The sequence below is a fragment of the Crotalus tigris genome, unplaced genomic scaffold (assembly GCF_016545835.1).
Source record: "Crotalus tigris isolate CLP2741 ecotype Arizona unplaced genomic scaffold, ASM1654583v1 scf7180000018504.2861643, whole genome shotgun sequence".
Classification (NCBI taxonomy): Eukaryota; Metazoa; Chordata; class Lepidosauria; order Squamata; family Viperidae; genus Crotalus; species Crotalus tigris.
This window is the reverse complement of record NW_024097043.1, coordinates 2,462,916-2,490,464: the sequence shown is the minus strand read 5'-3', so window position 1 is coordinate 2,490,464 and position 27,549 is coordinate 2,462,916. Positions and strand designations below refer to the sequence as shown.

The 27,549-nt window shown below is 39.0% G+C and overlaps 1 protein-coding gene across 4 annotated transcripts in view; it reads left to right on the top strand.

Moving 5' to 3' along the window:
* Positions 1 to 21,401, top strand: part of SIGIRR (single Ig and TIR domain containing) — a 45,288-nt gene extending 23,887 nt beyond the window's left edge. For all 4 annotated transcript variants that reach the window (XM_039353246.1, XM_039353245.1, XM_039353247.1 and 1 more), the window contains 2 exons: positions 9,329 to 9,503; positions 18,732 to 21,401. In XM_039353246.1, coding sequence (XP_039209180.1) covers positions 9,329 to 9,503; positions 18,732 to 18,925 — 369 coding nt within the window. In that variant the 3' untranslated portion in view covers positions 18,926 to 21,401. The remainder of the gene's footprint in view (positions 1 to 9,328; positions 9,504 to 18,731) is intronic.
* The last annotated feature ends 6,148 nt before the right edge of the window (positions 21,402 to 27,549 follow it).

Genomic DNA, 27,549 nt, shown 5'->3' with positions numbered 1-27,549 from the left:
GCTTCTTTGGCAGTTTCTTAATTGGGATATTGCTGGTCTGATGTTACCCTAGGAGTTAATCTATGCTAATCTGGGTGCTATTCCGTATGGGGGGGGGGGAGAGAAGCAAATGTGATCTCTTTTTTTCCTCCCTAAGAATGAAATATTTCCTGGCTCAGTAAAAAGTGTCTAATTTAAATTTTATGTGTAGTATTTCCTGATTTGTGTCAGAACTAAATTGTATGGGCTGGGCTGCTGTTTGAGAGGCTCAGGAAATTATTTTCTTGCCAAATGGGAATTAATTGGGAAAAAGAGCTCAGGAAGGACTTCAAAAATCAATACATTAAAAGATCAAATGCAAATAATTCCAATAAGTGGAGGGGCCAGTGGTGGGATTCAGCAGGTTTGCACTACTTCGGCAGAACCGGTAGCTAATTTTTTGTTGCCCAGGTCCAGAGTGGATTTCCGGGAGCAGTATCCATACAGAGAAACAGTTGTTCTCATATTTGAATCCCACCACTGGAGGGGGATTTAGAGCATATATAAGAAATAAAAAGAGGATCAGATTCTCAAAAAAAAAAAGGGGGGGGGAACCATGGAAAGTTTGGTTCTCCTGAAGTGGACGTGTTGAAAGCTAGACTGCTACCTGCCTGGAATGCTTTCATTTGGATTTTTCGACAAAGTGTGTGTGGGGGGGGATGGGGGGTAGGAGTTGAACAGAATGCTTTATTCCATGATTGGACAGAAGTCTGACAGCATTTATACAGGTAGTTCTCCACTTATGACCACAATTGAGCCCCAAAATTCTGTTGCTAAGCAAGAGAGTTACCGTATATTCCGGCGTATAGGGTGACCTGGTGTATAAGACGACTCCCGAGTTCGACGCCGGGTCGCAAGACAATCGACGCCGAGTCGCATGCCTAGAAAGTTGTCTTATACCCCGGAAACTACCGGTATTTCCGGTGTATAAGACGATCGACGCTGAGTCGCATGCCTAGAAAGTCATCTTATACGCTGGAAACTACCTTATTTCTGGCGTATAAGATGATCGACGCCGAGTCGCATGCCTAGAAAGTTGTCTTATACGCTAGAAACTACCTTATTTCCGGCGTATAAGACGACTCGGCGTATAAGACGACCCCCGAGTTCGGAGGCTGTTTCAACGCTCTCAAAAGTCGTCTTATACGCTGGAATATACAGTAAGTGAGTTTTTGCCCCATTTCTTGCCACAGCCATCAAGTGAATCGCTGCAGTTGTTAAATTAGTAACATAGTTGTTAAGTGAATCTGGCTTTCCCTTTGAGTTTGCTTGTCAGAAGGTCACAAAAGGCGATCACATGTCCTCAGGACATTGCAACCCTCATAAATATGAACCAGTTACCACGCATCCTAATTTTGAGACCCTGGGGATGTTGCAATGGTTGTAAGCATGAAAGATGCATGTAAGTCCCTTTTGTCAGGGCTGCTGTAAGTTCAAATGGTCCCTAAATGAATGCTTGTAAGTCAAAGACTGCCTGTCCTTTTATTTAATGTTACATTCCTAGGAAAAGGGCATCTTCTTTCATTCTTAGTATGCAGTTTCCGGAGAGGCTGGCTTTCTCTTTTATGCATAGAATAGAGGTGCATTTAAAATCTGGAGAGAACATTGTTTCATTCTGGGTTTTTTCCATGTGTGAACATTAGAACAAGGTATTTTTTAAGAGTTTTTGTCTTCTTTGCCTCACTCACTCAGTCTTCCAGAATGTTTTCACAGTCATGGAGAGTGATTGTTTCTATTTTCTGTCAGCGTTTTCGGCGTATAAGACATAGGGACATAGAGGACTGGCCAGAATCTGGAAATCATCACAAGATGATCTTTGTGTAATTTTTCACAATTGTGAGGATCTCAATTCTTACTCTGACGTGAATTTGTTTTTAGATTTGAGTCATGTGAACTAGCAGGAAAGGTGATCTGTACTATATTTGTGTGCTAGTGCCCATTGTGCTTTTTAAGTGTATATCAAAATAAGTGATGTTCCTAGGGAAAATGACATTTTCAGTCACATAATCCTTGTTGCTTCTATTCAGTGTGCACATATTAGCCATGAAAATCAGTAACAAGGAATCATTTCCTGACGGTTGAGCTATGTTTACACAGATAATTCTGTGATAAATGCTGCTAAATTCGTCTTAAAAATTTTACACACACACACGCACACACGTTCCCATTAATGACAAAATGGTCGATCTTTCAGTCCATCAGTATATGGAGATAATACTTCGATATGAAAGAGAGCAATAATGATTTTGCCATTGTTGAGGCTTAACATATTCAGATCCTGATAAATTGTAGAGTGACTAAAATCAAAGGCTCCTCTTTTGAGGTTTATCACCAATTAGAAGACCAGCATGATTTAATTTACACTATAAAGAATCCTAAATAAGTAAATAAAACCTATGAGGGAAATTAAAACCTTGATTGTAGAAATTATCTGCCTCCACTGCAATAGTAACTACTAACAACAAAAAATCCTGTTTCAAAAACACTGCTGTTACCTGAAAAATTCCATCCAAATCTCTGCAGTTTGCAATCAGTGCATGAAAGCTATACAAACTTGAATAAATTTCCCATTTAGTGATATTTCTAAATCGCATAGGAGCAGCGTGTTAATCTTTCGTTCTGGCTCTCCTTATATGAACAAGGGAAGCAGGCTATCATTCTGAACTTAATGGCTGAGGCTCCTGATTTGGGTTTTTTCCCCCTAATACTGAAAGTAAAGCTCTCGTTTAACATCTCTTCTCAAAATAAGGCAGCACAAGATGAAATTATCTCAAGAGAGATTTTAAAGTGTATTTGATGGAAGGTTTTCTATCATGGTTAAATCATTCCGTTCAACAAATATAAAGGGTTACGTTCTGTCAAGATAAGTTCTGAGAACACTGATCCCAGTTTTCAAAAAAGGGGACGAATAAATTATACACCAATCAGTGTAAGAGATATTTTTTTAAAAATATAAGTGAAATACTTCTCACTTACTTATGAGGAATGGGTCCTATTGTGTGATGAAACTGCCGGAGAATGAGCCCATGGTTCAAAATTAGAGACCAGTTTTGTACTTGCTCATTTAATTAATTTTAACATAAATAAATTGAGGCAGCTTTTGTGGACTTTGAATCAGACTGACTATTTTAATCAACTGAAATACATTCTAAAAGAACCTTCCTAATACCAACATCAATTACTATTTGTTAATTTTATTGAGAGTGATATACTCAAATTGCATACTTTCAGCATAACTGCTTTACTCTCGGGATAAGGGAAAAAGATAGCCAAATCCGGAGCCCCACTCTGATTAAGATCAGAGTGACAGCCTACTTCTCTTGTTCACACAAGGAGAATCAGAATGAAAGATTAATGCACTGCTCCTATTCAATTTAGAAATATCAGTAAATGAGAAACATATTTTCTTACGTTTAATACCTAGTTATATTTTACTTTCTGTCATAATTATGCATTGCTGCCCTTTTATCCCAACTTCTTAACAAATTTGCCCCTAATCAAAAGGATTGCTATTTTCCTATTATAATCACCAAGCAAAAGCTGTCTGAATTTTTTAAGGTAGTGAATTCAGTATAATACTCTTGTCCTGTTCCTATACAAGCTTGTTGACATATTACATGCTATCAGGTTGTTGTCAACTCTTGACAAAGTATATACCATAAATGCCGGCGTATAAGACGACTTCCGTGAGCGCTGAAATCGGCGCCAAAGACGGGGGTCGTCTTATACGCCGAGTCATCTTATACACCGGAAATACTGGTAGTTTCCGGCGTATAAGACGACGTTCTAGGAATGCGGCCCGGCTATAAAGACGGGGGTCGTCTTATACGCCAGGCCGCCTAATACGCCGGCATATACGGTAGATGGATTTTCTCCATGATGATCTCTCCTTAACCAGGTTTTTCAGGTCTTCTAACAGTGCACACATCACTTCTGTAACTGAGTCCGTTCATCTTTTCATTTTCTTTTTCCTTCCACCTTTCCCAGCATGAAAGCCTTCTCCAAAGAGTTGGGCCTTTTTGTGCTTTGAAAAGAGCCTACTCATTTGTGCTTTGAATGAGAATTATGGGTTGATTTTCCTCTGTGATCCATGTATTTGTTTTCTTGGTTGTCTACAGTACCCTCAAGTATCTTCTCCAATGAAAGTTCAAACCATCAATATTCTTCCTATCCTGCTTCTTCAAATCCAACTTTTGTTTCCATAGAGGGTCCCAGGGTATGCCACAGTTTGCACAATTCTGATCTTTGTTAAGTATTATAGACACATCACAGTATTTGAGTATCTTTCCCAAGGCCTTCATGGCTACTTTACAAAGTGCTTGTCTGCAGTGTATTTCTTGAAAGATTGTTCCCTTACTGTTGAGGATTGATTCTGAAAAGCAGTAGCTATCTACCACTTCAATATCTTCATTGTCCATTGTAAGCAATGCTGTTTCTTGTCTCTTCTAAAATCTCTCTGAAACTAAATGTTCCTTTCTGAGATTTTTGTCTTTCCTGGCTTTGGCTTCTGTTCTCTTCTTGGCATTTTCCTGGTTTGTTCTGGCATCCAGTTTGCTTTCTTCTGTTTCATCTGTGGCAGTCTCTTTTCACACTCATCCTTAACAACCTCTTTGAGTTCCTTCCATAGTTCTTCTGGTTCTCTATCAATGGGGCTCAGGATTTCAAAGCGATTTCTGATGTTCTCCTTGAAAATGGTTGGTACATGTTCAAGAACACATTGTGAAAACTGGCTGGCTTTCTTCTTCTTTAGCTTAACTTGGAACTTGTACATGACCGGTTTGTGATCTGTTCCACAGCCATATAGCCGTGTCTTTGATGCTATAATTTAGCTCTTCCTCTCATTTCAGTAATAAGTTAGTCAATTTGATTTTATGCACATCTGATGGAGATGTCCATTTATGTAGGCATCATTTGGGTTATTTGAAGGCAGTGTTAGCTATGAAGAATTCCTTGACATCACTGACATTGATAAGTCGGACTCCTGTCTCATTTTAATTTCCTAAGCTATACATTCCAACTACATTTTTTTCTTTTTAATGTTTCCAACTTTGGTATTCCAGTCTCTAATGACAAGTTTGCTTGCATGTTCTGACAATTTTAAATTGAACTTGATGTAAAACTCATCAACCTCCTTGTTTTCTATATCAGTGGTTGGAGCATCAATTTGGATGATTGTTATATTAAAGGAGTGTCCATGAAACCAAATCGGTATTATTTGGTCAGTGATTGCCTTGTAGCCATGCATTGTTTGTGCTATACCCTTGCTAATTATAAAAGCAATGCCATTTCATTTTATAATACATATTTTTATTAATTTTTATAATCACAAGTGCTTAATATTTTATCAGCAACATATTGTCTGGGTTCCAACATTTAACTTACTAATACATATGAAGTTCCTTTCTCTCTACCTCGTTTTTCTAGCCAATAATAAAAGGTATCCCATGTCTAAAATAAATTGAACTTCTTTCTCTTTCATTTTCAATGTCAGTCTATCCATTTCTGCACACTCTTAAGATTTTTTTAATTAATACTTCCTCCATTGGTAACACTTCCTCCATTTTTTCAATGTTGAGCAAATACAATTCTTGCTGCAGTTAATATATGTAAAATGAAATATATACAATTTTTCTCATAATTTCCTACAATTATGCCTAGCAAAAATAATTCTGGCTTAAAATCTATATGTTTTTTAACCATTCCTTCATTTTTTAATCCCCTGATAAACAATGTTATTTTTTTTTTAACTGAAGGTGTCTAATCCCAATCAGCAACCTCTGATATCTAAGATGTCATTTTGAAGTTTTTTCATCTTTCACTATGTTGAGCTTTCCCCTGTTCATGCTTCTTACATTCCATGTTCCCACTGTAATTTTGCCTTTGCAGCTTTGGATTTTTTTTTTTCCTGTGTGTCAACATCAGCAATTAGATTTAAGACTTAATCTAACCATGTAACATCAGTACTACGCTAAAAGAACTCCAATGTTTCATTGGTGTCATATTGAGTGCCATCTGACCCGAGAGGTCCATCAGCCACCACTATATTGTCAATCATTTTATATTTTCTACCCATGTGGCTTTCTTGGGAAAAAAATAGGAGTGGTTTATTATAAGTAGTTCTTAGATTACAACTACTCATTCAGTAACCCTTCAAAGTTGTGAAGCTGATGAAGAAGTGGTACTTATGACAGTCCTTAAAGTTCTGACTGTTGCAGCGTCCTTGTAGCCATGTGATCACAATTTGGGTGCTTGGCATCCAACTCGTACTTACAGTATCCCGTGATCATATGGCCACTTTTTCCTCCCTGAAAGCATAACTAGGGAGTATGAGATCCCAAGGATCTTAGAAGACCACCCCACCTACGTTCCATAGCATGCTCCTGTCTACAGCACCCCCTCCCCAATCCCCCACTCATTAGCACCAGCCTGCAGCCCACACTGGTCCACTAAATGCTCTTGCGGGCCTCTTGCATCTCTATTGCCTGCTCTCATGGCACCCGTGCCCCCCCATGCCTTGCCTGGGACACCTGTCTCCTCTCACTTAACAAACCACATACTCCTGGGGTTAGATAGCAAATGAGATTGCTGGATTGCCATTGCTAAGCATTGTGGTCACATGGCATCATGCTTTATGATCGCATCACTTAGCAATGGAAATTTAAATTCCAGTTGCCATTGTAACCCGAGGACAACCTGTATGTCCTGTACAGTATGAAATGATGCCTTAACATTGTCACTAAAATGATCTTCTGCCTCCACAATCTTCCTATATTGCTGCTGTCCAATATAGGTTCCTACTTGCTTTAGTTGGGCAGCTGGGATGACCTTCATGCCTTGGATGACACTGCTAGGAACACAGTATACACTGTACTCTTGATATACACTCCCAACATTTTCACTCATCCTTCTCAAGAACAATATTCCCTACTCCCCATGATAAGGCAGCACAGCAAGGCTTTGGTGGGATGTGTGTGTACACAAAGCTACACAGCTTGTTAATATTATTGCTTATGTTCTTCAGTAAGAATGTCTTCAGCATAGATTATCAGACAGCTGAAATCCTTGCGGCTAACCATACTATAAACCATCATGTAGTACAGTGACATCTTTGAGATATAGAAGTGCTGCTAATATTCAGTGAATAAATGTTGTATTTTGCAATTGTTTATTCCCAGATTTTTGAAAGAGGGAGGCTTTGCCATGCCCAGAAAAGGCTGTTGTGTTCTTAACCTTCATTAGATAGTCTAATAGCATTTCCTAGCTCAGTAATGGGATTTTTCATCCTAAAAGTACCATGCACTGATTGAAGGATATTTTCCCCCAAATATCTTGAACAGGTGGGATCATCTTACCTTTCCTAGAGGCAGACATTATTGATGAGTAGGAGATGAAGGCCCCTGGCTGGACATAATGAAACCTAATACCCTGCACAGGGACAAGAGATGGAAAGAGCAGGGGAGAGGGAGACTCTGGCACCACCTCTGCCTTGTTTAGAATGAGAACTCTAGAAATATATGGACTATTCATACAGGAAAAGCTTTCCGTAACCTGAGACACTGCAATATATTCATGTTTCCTTTGTATGTATGTGTACATTTGTCCCATAGGTTTGTACAGTGGTGGCTGTTCATTATTTATGTAGTTTCATTTTGCCTCAGCCAATGACAGCTATAAAGAATGTTGTCTATTTTTCTCTGTGTCTCAGCTCACCCCGACTTCTTTTCAAGGAAGGTGCAGCAGTTGATCGGTGATACTAAAGTAAATAATGAAAAAGACAAAGGAAGGGCCACATCCTGGGAGGGAATGGGACAACTCGCCACGGCTAACTTGTCACAGCCAACTCACCATGGCCAACTTGCTATAGGGCAGGAGTGTCAAACTCAATTTCACTGAGGGCCGCATCAGCATTGCGGTTGCTCTTGGGGGGCCGGGTGGGTGTGGCCATAGTGGGTGCAGCCTAGTGGGTAGGGGTGGCCAGTTCTACATCATTCGCATTAAGGGTGCCTCTGGGGGCCTGGGCAGGAGTGGGACAGATCTGAGGGTCTCTGGCAGAAGGGGGTGAGACCGGGGCAAGTGCCAAGGTATGGTCCAACGGGGCAAGTGCCAAGATGGCCACCACAAAAGTGTACATTGGCTCCCGGCTGGCTTGGGCCAGGGCCAAGGCAGTGGAGGCCGTTCCCTCACTGTTTCCAGGATGGCTTCGCGGGCCACATGAAACCACTTCGCGGGCCGCATCCGGCCCCCGGGCCTTGTGTTTGACATGTCTGCTGTAGGGCAACTTGTCACAGCCAATTTGCCATGGGATAACTCACTGTGGAACAATTTGACAATTCTATTTAATTATTTAAAATAAAAAAAATATTTTAATTTTTATTGATCACATTTCATTCTGTCCCTCCTTTTGCGCCTTTTCTTTAATGATTCTATTCCACCCTTTCTTCGCTATTAGTGTAACTTTTGGCTAGCAAAGAGTTGTCCCGTAGCGAGTTGGCCATGGCAAGTTGGTCACAGCAAATTGTCATAGACCCTCCAGGAAAGTTTCTGATGCCTCCTTGTGTCTGAAAATATAGTAAAGTTGGCAAGGACTTCTATTAGTTCTGCCAGTTGACTGAGAAGTGATACTTGCATAATACACATCACAGTGTTTCAATTTCACTTCCTCTTCCAAATTGTAATCAATGTTACCCAAATATACTATACAGTAATCTTACATGATCGCATGAAGTCACTGGTTGCATAAAAAGTTGTTACATTTATAGAACTGGAATTATTCGGCAGGAACATAACTAGCAGAAAATTGAATGATGGATTTGTCTAAGTCATCGCATTCATGGCAAGAAAGTTAGATTGTCCAGAAATAGCAGGATAGGGAAAGGAATTTTTGCAAAGCTGTCGTCTGCTTGATCTCCCTACAGTTTTTGAGACTCCCCTTGATATATCCACATATTCTTCTGCTTTTTCTTTACAATGATGAAAGGGAAAAAAAACTGGCTTAAAGTGCATACACACATATGCAGAACATACAATTGCACTAAAATTGTAAGTTAAAAAGAAAAAGTAAGTTTGGCAGCTAACAGCAGTCTTCTCTGGTTTTGCAGGATGTTTCATCTCAGAGATGAAACAAAGCTGAATATAGATATTACTCAGAGAACTATTCCCAGCAACAGGCTCTTTATCTCCCTCCTTCAGTCCTTTGGAAGCCAGACACTGTTTCTACACTCTCCAGTTAGGTTATTGTGATATATTACTGGAAAGACTACATATGAGGGTGAGCCTATGACAATTTTTTTTCTCTATCCCCTGCTTCTAGGCAATTTCATCAGATTTCTGGAAGGAACTGTGCCTCGCCTTGCCAAGGAAAGTATCTTATCAAGGCCTCAGGGGGGATCCTCAAACCTATCTCCAGGAAGACAAGGATCCAATGCTGATTCTCCATAGCAACTATCCAGAATTCCAGGGGGGCTCTCACCCTGAAGGAGACATTGGTAATAACACAATATCGTATTCGCTCTGTCACTGTTTCTTAATGGAATGACTCTGAAACGAGTCTTTCTGGGGCACAAATATCAATGTGACATAATTGATGTTAATCATACTGATTCTGCTGGGGCCTTACTTTCTTTAATTATTCCATGAAAAGGCTTGACGATTGGAACTAAAGCTTGAAAGAAAGAAAAAATGGAATTGCCAAGGTATCAATTATAGTAGGCAACTATAAACATTAATGGGTCAAGACATAAGGCTTTCACAGAGACCTAAATGAGTTCAGTAGCCTGGCTAAATCCATCATTTTGAGCAGATGGCCATATAAGTGACACCATCTATGGAAAAGACAGACCCTCACTCAAATAGATACTTAGTCAACTGTTTATACGAAGCAGAGGAGTAATTCCTTGACTGGAAGTGGCAGACGGAGTGAGATAGCTTTAGAAACTGAAGACTCAGGTGCTGGGGAGAGCAGTTTGCAGGGAAATGGTATGAACTAAATGAGTGAAGCCAGCCAGATTTCTTCTCCCAAATGAATAGGTACGTCTTTTGGCTTCTCTAGATGAAGGTAGCATCTTGGCTAATGAAGCTTCTTTGGCTTGTCTGGTACAAGCCTTCTGTTGTTGTACATTGCTAGAAAATAGCTATATGCTCTTGACTACCCTTATTTTGGGGTAATTCTATTGCTCTGACGAAGACCATGCATGTCTAAGATCATGCATGTCCAAGGGACCCAGTGGGGCTTTTTGCAGAGAGTCGCAAAAAGTTGAAAGTGACTCCGGTCTGTGCTTTTTTTTTTTTTTTCATTTTGCTCCTAATAAACAGATTTTTTTCGTTCATTCGCAAAAGATAAAACCTATTCACTATGAGGTTACAGTGGAGACAAATGAAAAAGTATGTATCCCTTGAGAATTGAAGGCTATTCAATTATTTTTAACTCAAATTTTCTCCCAGTCCAGATTTGCACAGTTAAGTTTAAATAACACTAATTAAAGCACTTAACTTTTATGATATTTATATTAGGACATGTTTGCCTAATATTTTAATATGTTTTGTTTGATTACAACTCTCAGCTCCATTCTTTGCTGTTTCTGTGACTTCCAAATGACCTAATGGTGGCTGATGTAGAATGGCACCAGTTTAAACAGCCCTGCTTTGCCCAAGCACCTCTGGCCTCAGTCTGTGTAAAAGTCAATGTATTACAGACAGTGAACCTCCTTAGCATACTTGGGGCACAGTTTACTGCATGCTAATTAATCCATACGTGTTTATAAATTCATATTAAATACTGATCAGCAAGCAAGACAGGACTTTCCATAAAACAATTTGCAGTAACCATAAATTGTGTAGTGGTATATAGATAGATGGAGATTGCATTTTAATTATTGTGATAAATTTATTTTACTGTAGCAATATGGGAGGGTGGCATATAATTTTTTCATTAAGTAACATTCTGACTTCTTGTGTCATATATGCCAATATATCATAACTGAAAAAAAGAAAGCAATAAGAAGCACGAATCAGAATTGGAAGGGGATATTTAGACCATCAAGCCCAAGCCCTGCTCAGTGCAAGAATTCAAATTAAAGCATGCTTAACAGATTTCTGTCTAGCCTTAGTCAAACATATGCAGTGAAGTTGAATCCCTTAGCTCCCTGGATAATTGGTTCCAGGATTGAGCTACTCTTAATGATATATATTCTTATGCATGACATTCTTTACTGTATGTATAAAAAACATGTCAGAAACCACCAACCGCAGTGCTGGGATTCAGCTGGTTCGCACCATTTCGGCAGAACTGGTAGCTAATTTTTTGTTGCCCAGGCCCAGAATGGACTTCCAGAAGCAGCATCCACACAGAGAACTGGTTGTTCACATATTTGAATCCCACCACTGACCAACAGACTATTACAACCACATGGTATCACCGTGGCACACAGACCTACTAAGGCCATCCAAAACACCCCACATAAACCAAAGATCCAGCAGCCCCAGAAGAAAAAAACAGGAGTCATCTTCAACATACAGTGTGAGGACTATAACAGCCACTGTTTAGGACAAACGGGCAGAAGACTAACAAAGTGCATCTATGAATACCATCTAGCAGGAACAAAAAGACCAAAACACCTCACCAGCAAGCAACACCCAGATGAGCAGAGATTAACACTAAGATTAACATTAGATCAACAATCCAGAAGTTAAAAATACCTCAAGTCAAGCAACCAGCAACTCAGACAAACAAACTAACAATAAACAACAATCAAGGGACCACCAAGACTACTTCCACCAACACCCACAGGGCAAGCCATTTGTATATAAAATGAGAGCAACCTCCACTCCCTTGTAGATGAAACCTCTGCAAGAAAACAGCAAGCTTAGAGAGCACTGAGGATCCCACAGTTCAACCCTGAGCCACACATATTATCTTCTATTGATATTCTTTAGGTATTTGAAGGCTGTCCTCATATTCTCTTCACTACAGTTCTTCTCTGACTTCTTTCCGTTTAATTTCAATGTTCTTGATCATTCTACCCTTCTCTATACCCTCTCCAATTTATTTGACCCCTTCTTAAGGTGTCCACTGCAGTAGCATACTTGAGGTGAGAATAAAATAGAACAATTACTTCCCAAGATTTGAATAAAAATGAAGAGGAGTCTAGAAGCATATTTTTATATAGATCCCTTGATTTGGAAACTCTGCTTCTGTTGTTATAACTAAAATTGCATTTACTATTTTCCCACCCATATCATGTGATTGACTCATATCCAGTTTAAATTTTTTTTGTATTTTAATTCCTTTTTCAAAGATACTATTGTTAAGCTAGGTATCCCATCACATATTTGTATCCTTGGTTTTTATTTTCCAAAACAAGAACTTTGCATATGCATCTTTCATTTGGTTATATTCAGCCCACTCCTTTAACATGTCAAGATACTTTGTAATGTTATATCTGCCATCTTGCTGTCTTATCCAATTTTCTCCCATATGAAAATTGGGTAAACATTCCTGCCACTTCTTGATCCAAGTCATTAACAGAAATATTGTATTATAAAGGATCTCAGGCTGAGTTTTATGGTACCCATCTTGATCCCTCGCTCCAGTCTATAAGGACTCTCATCCTTAAGGACACTCCAGCTTGATGAACAGTCTTGGATTGCAATTTCTGAGACAGCTATGCCTCCACTTATGCTTATGTCATTCAGCTTTTACTTCACTATTCAGAATGTTATGTGGCATTTGGTTGGATGTTTTGTTGAAATCTAGATGTATTTATCTACAACTCTCCCTCAACAGGCTATCAAGTTTAAAAGAAAATATGATAAAATTAGTTCTTTTTGTTTTTGGCAAATATGCACTGACAACTGGTAATTACTGCAGTGCTTTCAAAGGACTTGGGGATTGCTCTTATGATCTTTTCTTGAGTTTGTCCAAATATTGATGTCAGATACAGGGATCTGTAGTTCCTGGATTCTCCTTTACCCCCTTTTTGAAGAAAGGAGCAATAGTTGTTCTGACATTTAATCCCTACTTAAGGATTTTTCAAATATAATTTATAATGCTTTGGCCAAACTATCATCTGACTCCTTAAGCACCTTTGTTGTTGTTGTTGTTAATTGCGAAGTCGTGTCCGACCCATTGCGACCCCATGGACAATGTTCCTCCAGGTCTTCCTATCCTCTACCATCTTCTGGAGTCTATTTAAGTTCACACCTACTGCTTCAGTGACTCCATCCAGCCATCTCATTCTCTGTCGTCCCCTTCTTCTATTGCCCTCAATCTTTCCCAGCATTAGGCCCTTCTCCAGTGAGTCCTTCCTTCTCATTAGGTGGCCAAAGTATTTGAGTTTCAACTTCAGGATCTGGCCTTCTAAAGAGCAGTCGGGGTTGATCTCCTCTAGGACTGACCGGTTTGAACGCCTTGCAGTCCAAGGGACTCGCAGGAGTCTTCTCCAGCACCATAGTTCAAAGGCCTCAATTCTTTGGCGCTCAGCCTTTCTTATGGTCCAACTTTCACAGCCATACATTGCAACTGGGAAAACCATGGCCTGGACTATACGCACTTTTGTTGGCAGGGTGATGTCTCTGCTTTTTAGTATGCTGTCTAGATTTGCCATAGCTTTCCTCCCTAGGAGCAAGCATCTTTTAATTTCTTGGCTGCAGTCCCCATCTGAGGTGATCTTGGAGCCCAGAAAAATAAAATCTGTCACTACCTCCATTTCTTCCCCATCTATTTGCCAGGAATTGAGAGGGCCGGATGCCATGATTTTGGTTTTCTTAATGTTGAGTTTCAAGCCAACTTTTGCACTCTCCTTCTTCACCCGCATCAAGAGGCTCTTTAGTTCCTCTTCACTTTCTGCCATTAGAGTGGTATCATCTGCATATCTTAGGTTGTTGATATTTCTCCCGGCAATCTTAATTCCAACTTTTGATTCATCTAGCCCTGCCTTTCTCATGATGTGCTCTGCATATAAGTTAAATAGGCAGGGCGACAGTATACAGCCTTGCCGGACTCCTTTTCCAATTTTGAACCAATCAGTGGTTCCGTGTCCAGTTCTCACTGTTGCTTCTTGACCCGCATATAGGTTTCTCAAGAGACAAATGAGATGGTCTGGTACTCCCATCTCTTTAAGAACTTGCCACAATTTGTTGTGATCCACACAATCAAAGGCTTTAGCATAGTCAATGAAGCAGAAGTAGATGTTTTTCTAGAACTCCCTAGCTTTCTCCATGATCCAGCGTATGTTGGCAATTTGATCTCTAGTTCCTCTGCCTCTTCGAAATCCTGCCTGTACTTCTGGTAGTTCTCGATCCACATACTGCTGGAGTCTAGCTTGTAGGATTTTAAGCATAACTTTACTAGCATGTGAAATGAGTGCAATGATGCGATAGTTTGAACATTCTTTGGCATTGCCTTTCTTTGGAATTGGAATGTAAACTGACCTTTTCCAATCCTGTGGCCACTGTTGAGTTTTCCAAATTTGCTGGCAAATTGAGTGTAGCACTTTTACTGCATCGTCTTTTAAGATTTTGAATAGCTCAGCTGGAATACTGTCACCTCCACTAGCTTTGTTGTTGCTCAGATTTTCTAAGGCCCATTTCACTTCACATTCTAGGATGTCTGGTTCGAGGTCAGTGACCATCTCATTGTGGTTATCTGGGACGTTAAGCTCATTCTTGTATAGTTCTTCTGTGTAGTTTTGCCATCTCTTCTAATCTCTTCTGCCTCTGTTAGGTCCCTGCCATTTTGGTCCTTTATCATGCCCATCTTTGCATGAAACGTTCCCTTCATATCTCCAATTTTCTTGAAGAGATCTCTGGTCCTCCCTATTCTGTTGTTTTCTTCTATTTCTTTGCACTGTTCATTTAAGAAGGCATTCTTATCTCTTCTAGCTACTCTCTGGAATTCTGCATTCAATTGGGTGTATCTTTCTCTTTCTCCTTTGCCTTTCGCTTCCCTTCTTTCCTCAGCTATTTGCAAAGCTTCCTCAGACAGCCATTTTGCTTTCTTGCATTTCTTTTTCTTTGGGATGGTTTTAGTTGCTACCTCTTGTACAATGTTGCGAACTTCCATCCATAGTTCTTCAGGCACTCTGTCTATCAGATCCAGTTCCTTAAATCTATTTGTCACCTCTACTGTATATTCATCAGGAATATGATTTAGTTCATACCTGAGTGGCCTAGTGCTTTTCCCTACTTTTTTCAATTTAAGCCTAAATTTTGCAACAAGAAGCTCATGATCTGAGCCACAGTCAGCTCCTGGTCTTGTTTTTACTGACTGTATAGAGCTTCTCCATCTTTGGCTGCAGAGCACATAGTCAATCTGATTTCTATGTTGACCGTCTGGTGATGTCCATGTGTAGAGCCGTCTCTTGGGTTGTTGGAAAAGAGTGTTTGTTATGACCATCGTATTCTCTTGACAAAATTCTATCAGCCTGTGCCCTGCTTCATTTTGTACTCCAAGGCCAAACTTGCCTGTTATTCCGGTTATCTTTTGGCTTCCTACCTTAGCATTCCAATCCCCCATGATGATAAGGACATCATTTTTTGGTGTTAATTCTATAAGGTGCTGTAGGGCTTCATAGAACCGGTCAATTTCATCCTCTTCAGCACCAGTGGTTGGGGCATAGATTTGGACTACTGTGATATTGAATGGTTTGCCTTGGATTCGAATTGAGATCATTCTGTCATTTTGGGGATTGTATCCCAGTATTGCTTTTCCTATTCTTTTATTGACTATGAAGGCTACTCCATTTCTTCTGAGGGATTCTTGCCCACAGTAATATACCTGATGGTCATCTGAGTTAAATTCACCCATTCCTGTCCATTTTAGTTCGCTGATTCCTAAGATGTCGATGTTCAGTCTTGTCATCTCTTTTTTGACTACATCTAGTTTGCCTTGATTCATGGATCTTACATTCCAGATTCCTATGGAGAAAAAATCTTTAGAGGATCGGACTTTCCTTTCACTACCAGATATATCCTCAGCTGAGCGTCCTTTAGGCTTTGGCCCAGTCGCTTCATTCTTTCTTCTCTGCTCTTCCCCAGTAGCATATTGGACACCTTCCGACCTGAGGGGCTCATCTTCCAGTGTCATATCTTTTTGCCTTTTAGTACTGTCCATGGGTTTTCATGGTAAAGATACTGGAGTGGTTTGCCATTTCCTTCTCCAGTGGATCACATTTTGTCAGAACTCTCTGCTATGACCTGTCCGTCTTGGGTGACCCTGCACGGCATAGCTTATAGCTTCATTGAGTTACGCAAGTCCCTTCACCATGACAAGGCAGTAATCCATAAAGGGGTTAAGCACCTTAGATGTGATCTATCTGGCTCTGGGTTTTTAATCAAGCTGCAATACTGCCATTTTAGTCTGTTCTTCACAGTTACTGGCTGGAACACATCCCTGACATTGAGGCAAAGTAGCCATTGAATAGCTCTGCTTCTATTCCGTAGGGCAGTCTTCCATCTCCAGAGCCTGAAACCTGGAGATATTGTAGCTACTTCATATTATTCCTTTTTTAGGCATTTAGGCATTTAGATCAATGGTAGGAAAATACATCTGTGGGCATTCATTAAATCCAGAAGATTTAATGAACCAGTCCTGGCATTGGGGATTTGCTAATACAGGCTGAGCTTGCAGGGCAATACATTTTAATTTTAGCAACAGGAGCAAAATAAGTTCAGTGTTCATAAAAGATTTACCAGCATCTAGCAGCACAAAACCAAGCTTACTTATACTCTATGATTTTAATTGTTGGAAAAAATAAAAGCAGTTCATGAGTTTGGCTGGGCTTCCCTTGTAACTGTGACAGCAGTGATTGTCTTATTTTGCAAAAGGGCTATGTTCACTATCATGAATAAGGATTGTTCATGTCACAGTATTGGTCTGCAGCTTATTGGAAACTTTCATTTGTCTTGTACAACAGCATCTTTGGCTGCTCAAGTCTTCTTACTCTCTAACTTGTGTGATGATTATCTCTTAGGAATTATAATTTGGTTTCTCTTGTCTTTTTCTCAACCAAAGCATCAGATGTTAAAAAAAAAAGACTAAGGAAATTCAAAAGTTGTTTCCTAAATACAAATACAGAATGAAATAATAAGTCTTGATTGGAGTCAACCTTCTTAAAATGCATGCAAAATATAATTAATATAATTTGTCTATTTTTGGATGCAAAGATTGCTTGGCAGTGTGGTCTGATAATAATACAACAAACAAATCATCAATAAGAAAAAATAATGTTCCTATTTGTACTGTAGTGCAAGTGTCCACAGAACGTCTTGCTTTTGTCATGCTACCTGCTGAATGCTAGCCATCAATGCTCCTAATATTACTGAGCAATTCATGTTGAAGAAGAATTCTGCAATGGAAAAATGTGTATGACTCATAGTATTGCCAAACATAATTAGTCAGTTATATTTGTGTCCAAAATGAATTAATTATGGATGGCAGTAGTATCACAATGTATTTGTATATCTGACATGATTAAATAAAAATTAGATTTCAAGGAAGAAATATCTGAACCTCTGAAGACAGCCTGGAAACATCAAAGGTCCCTGGTGACATACTTGAATCAGAAACTGATCTGATCTTTGCAATAGACCCAAGATTGTATCATCCATTTCCAGATCAATCAGCAATGTCTTTGATACAAAACAAAGTTTTCAATTTGTGTCCACATTTGTGATTTTGGCCCAAGATTGTTGGGAAAGTCCTATGATTGCCATGGAAAATATGAAGTCTGAGCCTTGCCAGATCCTTCCAAAGTCATGGAAATTAAAGTTACTCACTAACTGAGGCGGGGGGGGGGGGATTTCAACTTTATCCAAAATTCAGGAAGGGAACTCGCTGGGCAGTAGGCAAACAGTACATCAGGAAGATTCCCATTCTTTCCCTATAATGCAACCTAACAGATGTGCACCTGCATGCTGACAGTGAAAATCAGCTTCTGATTATATAAGTTGTTACAGAACATCATTGCCACCTTCTTCCCCTCCCATGATACTGAGCTTGGTGTAAGCCCCCAAATCTGGGATGACAAATTTTGAAAAGGACTGCATTTCTATCCTTGTCAATCCAGGTCTTGATAATATATGCAGAGCAATATCACTCGCTAATGTTAACACATCAACATACCATAAATGTATAACTGGAAATTAGTTGAAAGTTATAACCACACATTAGTGAAGAGAGGAACCAATGTTATTTTCAAATTTAACTAATTCGTTTACGCTTTAAAAGTCTCTCCAGTTTCCTATTGGTTGAAAAATCAGCCCCTTTACTACTGTCTATGCCAAGCGCATATTTTGAGGTAAAACACGCAGGGTAAGTCTAAAACTGCCAACTGAAGATCAAACCATATGAAAACATAGAGGTCTGTAATTGAAGTTCTCTCACAGGATCCAAGCTTTGATTGAAGTATTGATCAGAAATAATTTTAATTCATTTCCTCCAGTAGAATTTTCCCCCAGTCATAGCTTTCTTGGATTTCATGTAATTTAATTATTACGCTGACTTAATAGCATTTTGCAGAAATATTAGATCCAGTATACAATGTATAATTTGCTGGAAAGTAAGCTACTTAAAATGGTATTGAATGGGTTCGGTATTAGATATAGTTTCACTTTGAATATTTTGTAGGAATTATAATGTGCTCTCTTACTTCAAAGTAACTAGTCTTGTATGAATATTTGGAAATATTACCCCATTATCACTTTTTTCTGCCCTACAGTAATTCGAAGACCAATTATCACAGGTCTACCACCACCTGGTAGGATTGATCCTGATGGTCCATGTCTCGGAGCAATAGAAGAGGTACAGCTTGAGGAAAACCAGAAGAATGACATAGACATTTCTGACTTGGGATCTCGCAACTATGATGCAAGGACAGACTTTTACTGCTTAGTGACAGAAGATGATATATAAGGCTTGCTAAGATATTCCTGTGAAAATGATAATTTTTTACAAGCCTGGTATTCCTTGGCAAGGACAATTTGCTCAATTAATCTCTTTAATCCAGAACTGTCCATCAAGTACTACAGAACTCTGACCTGGTCTTAATACTTTCCAAAATGTCTTTCCCTAACCTAGGATAAAGGATAGCAGTGAAAGAAATGTTCAGATGACACAAAAATATGAATAGACTTCAGGAGATAGGAATAAAACAGCAGAGGTTTGGCATTCTTCTGTTGGGCACTGCATTAAACAGGGAAATTGAATAAAGTGGCCTCTAAACCTCCTACATGATTCTATAAGCATTCACCATTGGGAGAATGCAAGGTTTTGGAGAACATCTGGTTAACTTATACACCAATAGTGCCATACAATTTCAGATGATTATCTTGCATCAGGTTACAATGCTGGGACTTATCTAAGCAACAGGCTTGGCAAGCTTTTCAGTTACTGCTAGCATCTCCAGGCAGGTGTTGATATGTGGGAAGTGAAGATTAATAGCTAAACATTATTAGTGTAATTGGAATTATAAAGGGAAATAACAACACTAAGGAGATCTGGGACTCCTTCTTGCCAGAAAACTGCAAAAAATGGCAGGTTTCTAAATGAAAAAGAGCTTTGATTTTCTTTGGAAGAAAATAACAAAGCACTCACTTGTACTTTTTTCCATGTAAATTTGAAAATGCACCTTAGTATATGCTAGCACCAAGGGATGCAGACTTGCATATAAATTTTTTAGGCTGATAGAATACTACTGCTATTTATTCTTTATATAATGCTATCTAAGTAGGTGATGGCATTCTTTATTAGGAATTTTGCAAATTGCAATTGAAACACCTCTAGAGGGTGCTAGATTGATTTTATTGATCTTTTCAAGCATTCTTAGTCTTTGATAGCCAAAACTTGGAAGATGTTTGGTACCACCTTTTCAGATGAACATATTGTATAAAGGCATTCTGTAATCTTTCATAAACTACAGGTCACATGAGATGCAGGCAGTGACTAAAGTGATGTAGGATTTAAATTGGGATGAAGCAAGGGGAAAGAGAGGGGATAGCAGTGTGTTTATGCAGATGCAGATTATATGTAAGATTGATTGCAGTACCTTATAAAAACCATTATGTTTGTTGAGATTTTCTAAGACAGCCTGAAATATTTCAGTACAGAAATTGAATTCAGAAATCTCTTGCTCAATTGCACTGGTAGACTTCTTTTTTTCCAAGGGGAAAATATGTATAATAGAGTATCCAAGTTAGTTCTAGTAATAGCAAGTAACTTAAAAGGGAAAAAAGGGAAAAATAGATGCCTATTGATAGCGGAAAGGGCACTTCCATGGGAAACAGAGAAGGGATGCAGAAATGGGGCTGAGAAAGAAAGCCAAAAAAGAGAAAAAAAATCTGAATACAGAAGATGGGCAAGTATGATGTCAAAATGTGTAAAACAAATGCCTCATGGCATATCAAGAATTCAAGCACATTGGGACAGACTTCTCTTAGGATCATAAACAGTTGCTCAAGTTCCCCAAATTTGAAAGTACCGAAATTAGGACTAACTCTTCTAAGCAGTTGAGTAAGCATAGAATCTTGAGAGGCAAGTTGAAATTGCCCAAGTTTCATCCAAATTAAACTCAGTGCAAAGTTAATCTTGCACTGATATTACAGTGGTGGTGCTTGAGCTAATGTTTCTTTGTTTTTAGATCATTGTAATAATGACAATTCTTCTTCCTCATTTTCTTGTTGGAGAAAGAATGTCCAATATCCTATACCAATTTTTTTCAGACAAATTTCTATGTATCAAGGGACCAAGAACCATAGGAACATTTCAAGAAGCCAATCTTAGACTGTGCTTAAGTACTGGTTTATGCAATTCAAAAGGCAGCTGTCTGTGGAGTTTCTTACTCATCCAGGTCATAGTTGTCTCAAAGGTGCTTTTTCCCCCCTAAAAGGTAACTGGGCTATTTTTCCTTGAGGAAGAAGAAGAAAACATTTAACTTCTTGGATGAGTACCAAAACCACCACCTCTTCCCTTCTTCCTCTTCCTCCTTCAAAAAACAGTCCAGTTGCCTGTTGGGAAAAAAAAGGCACATTTGAGTCAAAAGGCAGCTATTTTTACTTTAAATACTGGAGTACAAATAAAGTCTTGGGATTTTAACCAGCTGCAGCCCATTTCCTTCTAATATAGGCAGATGTGATTGATAGCTTACCAGGCTTTGGTCTCAGAATCAAAACTGAAGCCATCTTTTTCATGAATATCAAGAGAGCAAAGCTGAACTGGGAAAAAATGGCAGCTTTTTCAAGCAAGGATAGAAGTGACTTCTAGGACACAACTAATGGGAATCCTCGAAACTATCTTGAGAGAGAAAGGGTTAAAAAAGATTGCAAATGAGAGCCTCTGTCTCTTTTTATATCAACATGATATTTTCAATAAATGTTTGTAAAGAACATCATTACCAAGCATATTAACGTTATCTTGTGTTAGTCCATTTCATATGGCCTATAAAATCAGACAAAGTTTGAGGCCCACTTCTGTCTTGCTTTAACTGGTTGAAATTCCCTCTGAATCCATTTGTGATTACTTTTCTCCAGAAATATCAAAGTTTAGAAAATGTTTGCTGGTATGTTCTTCCTCTTTCAATCTAGACTTCAATCTGAAGTCAAAGGGAAGTTTGAAGATGTCTGGTTTGGTTGAGGGATACAATAGATTAGAATGTAACATAAGATAATACAACATGAGCACAGAATGCAAAAAAAAAGGGACTGGAAACACCTATTTTGCTCCACCTCAAAGCCAAGTAAATTGTTGATCAGGAAACAGCCAGAATATGGTACTAAGTCCCATTTACTCAAAAAACAAAACAAAACAAAAAAACACTGGCTGAAGGAGAGGAGCATTCTGCAAAATTATTCAAGCAGCACCTACCTGAATTCTATTGGGTTAAAATGTATCTTTAATGTTTTTGAAAGTTTGTGTGCTTTTTGGTACATTTGCTTTTTGACCGGGAGCATGGGTATCTTGGTTGCATACAATACCTGCATTGATTTTTTTTTTCATTCTGAGGACTTTCATGCAGTATAAAGCAAAATAGTTAAATATACTTTTAGCATTAGTTGTTACAACAAAAGCAGTCCAAAAATTGGTACTATTTTACAATAAAGCAAGTTATTAAATATATTCATAAATTATAATAAAATATAAAGTATTTTAATACATTGCTTTAAAAATGAAGATCCAGAAAAGAATTATTTAAATATATGAGGCAAGAAATCAACCAAGAAGCATTTAGCTTGTTATGTGACTTAGGGTAACAGGAATACTGAAGGAAGGCTGCCAAGAAAGTGGGTGAATTCTTTTGACTGGTCTTCATCAAAAGCCCCAGACTTAACATGTTAATCATGGCATAAATTGACACATCTCCGACATGGGAAGCAGCATAGAATTGGGACCAGAGCTATTACAGTGGTCACATAATTTGGAATGAGGTGTGCATAGCTAAATGGCAATGTCTAAAAAAGATGATTGAAAAGCAATCGTTGTGCAAAAAGCCTCAAAAAGATAGTTCCAAGCCAGATGTTCAATTAAATAATAATTCTGTTTCCGCCTTAGTATAATGTATGGCACTTTGAGCAACATATTTCATGCAGATGGAGAGGTCTAACAGGTAGGGCCCTATCCAACAAAATGAATTTTAATGTGGAGAAAAGCAAAGTTTTACATTTAGACAGGAAAAAAAATCCAAGGTATAAGTACAGTTTAGGCAAGACCTGGCTCAAAAACAGTAACTGTGGATTCAAGTGGATGATCACTTGAATATGAGCCAGCAGTGTGCAGCAGGAACCAAAAAAGCTAATACAATCCTGGGTTGTATGAGCAAAGGCATAGACTCAAGATCACGCAAAGTATTATTACCACTTTATAAAACCCTAGTAAGACCACACCTGGAATACTGCAACCAATTTTGATGACCATGCTACAAAAAAGATGTTGAGACTTTGGAAAAAGTTCAGAGAAGAGCAACTAAGATGATCCAAGGCCTGGAGACTAAAACATATGAAGATTGGCTGCAGGTGAAATGATAACAGTATTCCAGTATTTGAGGGACTGCCACAAAGAAGAGGGCATCAAACTATTCTCCAAAGCATCAGAGGGCAAGACAAGAAACAATGGTTGGAAACTGACCAAAGAGAGAAGCAACCTTGAATTAAGGAGAAACTTCCTAACAGTGAGGACAATTAACCAGTGGAACTGCTTGCCTCCAGAAATTGTGGGTGCTCCATCACTAGAGGTTTTTAAGAAGAGACTAGACAGTCACTTGTGTGAAAGGGTGTAGGTTCTCCTACTTGAGCAGGGGGCTGGACTAGAAGACCTCCAAGATCCCTTCCAGCTCTATTCTATTCTTTTGGAAAAGAGGCTTGCTAAAGGACAATTAAAACTATCAAGCAGTTAAAACATCTGCCTTGTGTTTTTTTAAATTATTATTATGGCTTTTTAAATAAGAAAAAGGAACTAAGGAAGATAAAGGTTTAAAATATTAAGTGGTTTGAAGAAAATGGATACAATCTTCCTGCCACCAAACCTCAAGTGAAATTGAATGGCAGTAATTTCAGGACTAATTCATACCATGCCTACTTAAGGAACTGAACTAGCAAAATATGGTCATCTATTAACCTAGCTAGCTTTATATTGCCCACTCTCTTTTAAGAAAGCTATTAGCTATGAACTTTAAATAGAATTTCCCCTTTCAGAAATAATATGAAAATTGCCAACAGATGACGGCCAAGTTTTTTTACTTTCCATGGAATTGTTATATTTTCCAAAAATCAAGAAATTATAATTTGCTGCAGGAATTGACTCTATCTTTGGTCTCATTCAAAGGAGACTACCATGCATTCTTATAAAGATTTTAATTGTTATCAATGCAATTGCATGCAAGTTGCACCCATGTTTTAGAGAGGTCTAGATTTTGAGTTCATTGTTGCTGCTAGTTTTAAGGGCAAGAACAGCTGATCCATGTTGTAGTGAGTTACCACAAGGCTTTGTCTTAGGCCAAGTAGTAATAGTAGTAGTAGTAGTAGTGGTAATCATAATAATAATAATTATTATTATTAAAAAATTAAACTGCTCTGGGACTTCAGAATTCAAACAGACAAGCACCTGCAACATAACACCCCAGGCTTAACAATTGTCGATAAGAAAGACAAAAAAGTCTGGATAGTGGACGTGGCAGTGCCTGGAGACAGCAGAATAGACGAGAAAGAACTGGAGAAGATAACAAAATACTAAGACCTACAAATAGAAATAGAAAGACTGTGGCAAAAGCAAGCAAGGGTAGTACCAATAGTAATAGGCTCCTTGGGTGCAATCCCAAAACAACTGGAGCACCACTTGAACACCATTGGCATTGACAAATTCGCTATTAGTCAATTGCAAAAGGCGGCCTTACTAGGAACTGCTTCCATCCTGCGACGATATCTGTAATACCATCAAACATCCACATCTGCCTATCCCAGGTCCTGGGTAAGGACTCGATAGGTAGACAAAATGCCAAATCCAATCTGAACATCTGGCTGACTGTGCAATGATCCATTAATAATAATAATAATTGCAAAAGGCAGCCTTACTAGCAACTGCTTCCATCCTGTGACAATATCTGTAATACCATCAAGCATCCTCATCTGCTTATCCCAGGTCCTTGCTAAGGACTCGATAGGTAAACAAATATGCCAAATCCAGTCTGAACATCTGGCTGACTATGCAATGATCAATAATAATAAGAAGAAAATGTTGGAAGTGACCTCAGAGGTCATCTAGTCCAACCCCCTGCTCAGGCAGGAAACCCTATACTATTTCAGACAAATGGCTGTCCAATCTCTTCTTAAAAACTTCCCGTGTTGGAGCATTCACCGCTTCTGGAGGCAGGTTGTTCCTCTGGTTAATTGTTCTGTTTCCACCCGTTGCTTTTTGTCCTGCCATTAGGCACTTTGGAGAATAGCTTGACTCCCTCTTCTTTGTGGCAACCCCTGAGATATTGGAACACTGCTATCATGCCATCCCTAGTCCTTCTCCATTAAACTAGACATACCCAATTTCAGCAGCCATATGCTTTAGCCTCCAGTCCCCTGATCATCTTTGTTGCTCTTCTCTGTACTCTTTCCAGAGTCTCAACATCTTTTTTACATCATGGTGACCAAAACTGGATACAGTATTCCACGTGTGGCCTTAACCAGGCATTGTAAAGTGGTATTAACACTTTACCTGATCTTGATTCTATCCCTCTGTTAATGCAGCCTAGCACTGTGTTGGTTTTTTTGGCAGCTGCAGCATACTGCTGACCCAATGCTGCACAAGCTAGACGCAGTCTGTCTTTGCTTCAAGATACTCTCTACAGTCAAGTGAATTGTAGCACCAGTTGCTATTAGACAAAAATGTGAAAGGATAAATGCTTAAGAAAATATTTGCTTTGCAAAGCATCTTGGCAAAACATGAGCTCATCCCTTCTACTGTAAAGTTAAGGCATTTTCTACTGTAAAGTTAAGGCATTATCCAAACCTGAATGAGATGAAATAGACCTTGACACTGTCAAGAATGACATTTTTCTTTCTTAGCCTGTCCTACACGGACAAATCTGGATTATGTGCTTACCGGTTTGATTACAGCAACATTTCCCTTAAAGAATTCTAAGAATGATAACTGGGTAGCAGTGCTGGAAATACTGCTAGAGACCAGTGGAACAGGAGAATTGTATGATCAGCTTATTAAGTTAATAATATCAATCACATAAAAAGGAAGTAACACCAGTGACAGATTTTTTTTTTTGTTACTTGGTAACAAATGAGTCTGCTCAGGGATGGGTAGCCTGCAGACTTTGCTCTAATTACCCAGGTGGCAGGAGAACAAAGGCCTCCGGGAAGACTTTTGAAGGCAAGCAGACTTCCTATTATTTGCAACAGTTGTGGTTGCATACTGTAGGATGCAGAATTTTAGCAGGTTCAGTTTGTCCTGCAGGCATGAAGAAAAAGGTGTAATTAAAAGGCTTATCTCTATCCTTTTGTTAAAGCTACAAGAGCCCTTAATCCGCTCCTTGTCTTCAGAGCAGGATTTCCCAGTCTTGGCAATTTTAAGATGCATAGACATCAACTCTCAGAATTCCCTTGCTACCTGAGGAATTCTGGAAGATGAAGTCCACGTGTCTTAAAGTTGCCAAGATTGGGGAACCCTGCTCTAGAGGGTCTGTTGAAATCCACCCAAAGCTATTATCTTTCGTTCCTTTGGATTTAACTTTTCACATGCTTCTCCTACAATGGTTCAGGCTTTCCTAGTGCATAGAGAAAGAGGTAAAGCCCTCCTCCAACAAAGATTAAGATACTATCATTTGTGGCTTATACACTTTGATTCAGGGACATCTTATTTGTTCAGATCACAGCTGCGGTCCAAATTAGCCATGTTTATCTTAAACCATAAAGCAGATTACCAAATCAAAACCAAATAAACTACATTATATCATAACATGTCATGCTTGGCCATCCCATTAGGCTGTTGGGATTTGGTTGCATGAACACAGCCAAGGTAATGTATTATGTTGGAATGGGACAACTTGCCATAGCCAACTCGCTGCACCCAACTCATCACTGCCAACTTGCTGTGGGAGAACTTGCCACAGGACAATTTAACAATTCAATTTCACTATTCAAAATAAATAAAAATAATTTTTGTCATTCTCATTTCATTCTGTCCCTCCTTTTGCGTCCTTTAATAATAATTCCACAATTTCTTTAGTATTAGTGTAAGTCTTGTCCCACAGCAAATTGTCCCGCAGCGAGTTGGGCATGACAAGTTGTCCCACAATGAGTGGGCTGCAGCAAGTTGGCTGTGGCTAGTTGGCCATGGCAAATTGTCATAGAACCGTGTTATGTAAAAGGTTAAAACTATGTCTCAAGGATTACACAATGTCCACTTGTCTCCTAGGTTTAGATTTGAGCAACTGATTTCATGGCCAAGACAACATATCCCACATTGTTCTGATGGAGAATCAGACGGTCTCAGTGAAGAAGTAGGTTAGCAAATTAGCAGTAATTTTATCTAGCTGCTCAACATGTTAAGCTCTAATCATTATAATAATCAGGCTGGATTATTACGTCTTATCTCTTGAAGGAGATAGTGGGAGAGAAATTAGCAGCCCAATTTCCAAACATTGGTCTCAAGCATCCTGTCTGAAATTAAGCACTTTGGTACCAGAAAGATACAACCATAAGCATCTCTGCCCTAGCTAGAAGTAAATGTTTTCCCAGGGTGATATTCATACTTCCTCCTAATATTCAATTACTAAAACATTACCTAGGAAACACTCTACTCTCCCGACTTCAACATAATTCAAATTTCATTGATTTTCCTGTAGCTTGTTTGTTTGGCACACTTGCCTGCCGGGAGAAAGAGTTCACAATTATTTTACTCATATAGATTTTTTCCCCTGCTCTCTGGATGTGTGGCTGCTTGTAGAAGCTCATTCTTAGACTGACTTTGTGGGAGGAAGTTTCTTCTGACATGCTTACATGTTGGGCATTTCACAGATGAAACTTAGGTGTTAAGTGAATATGCCATCC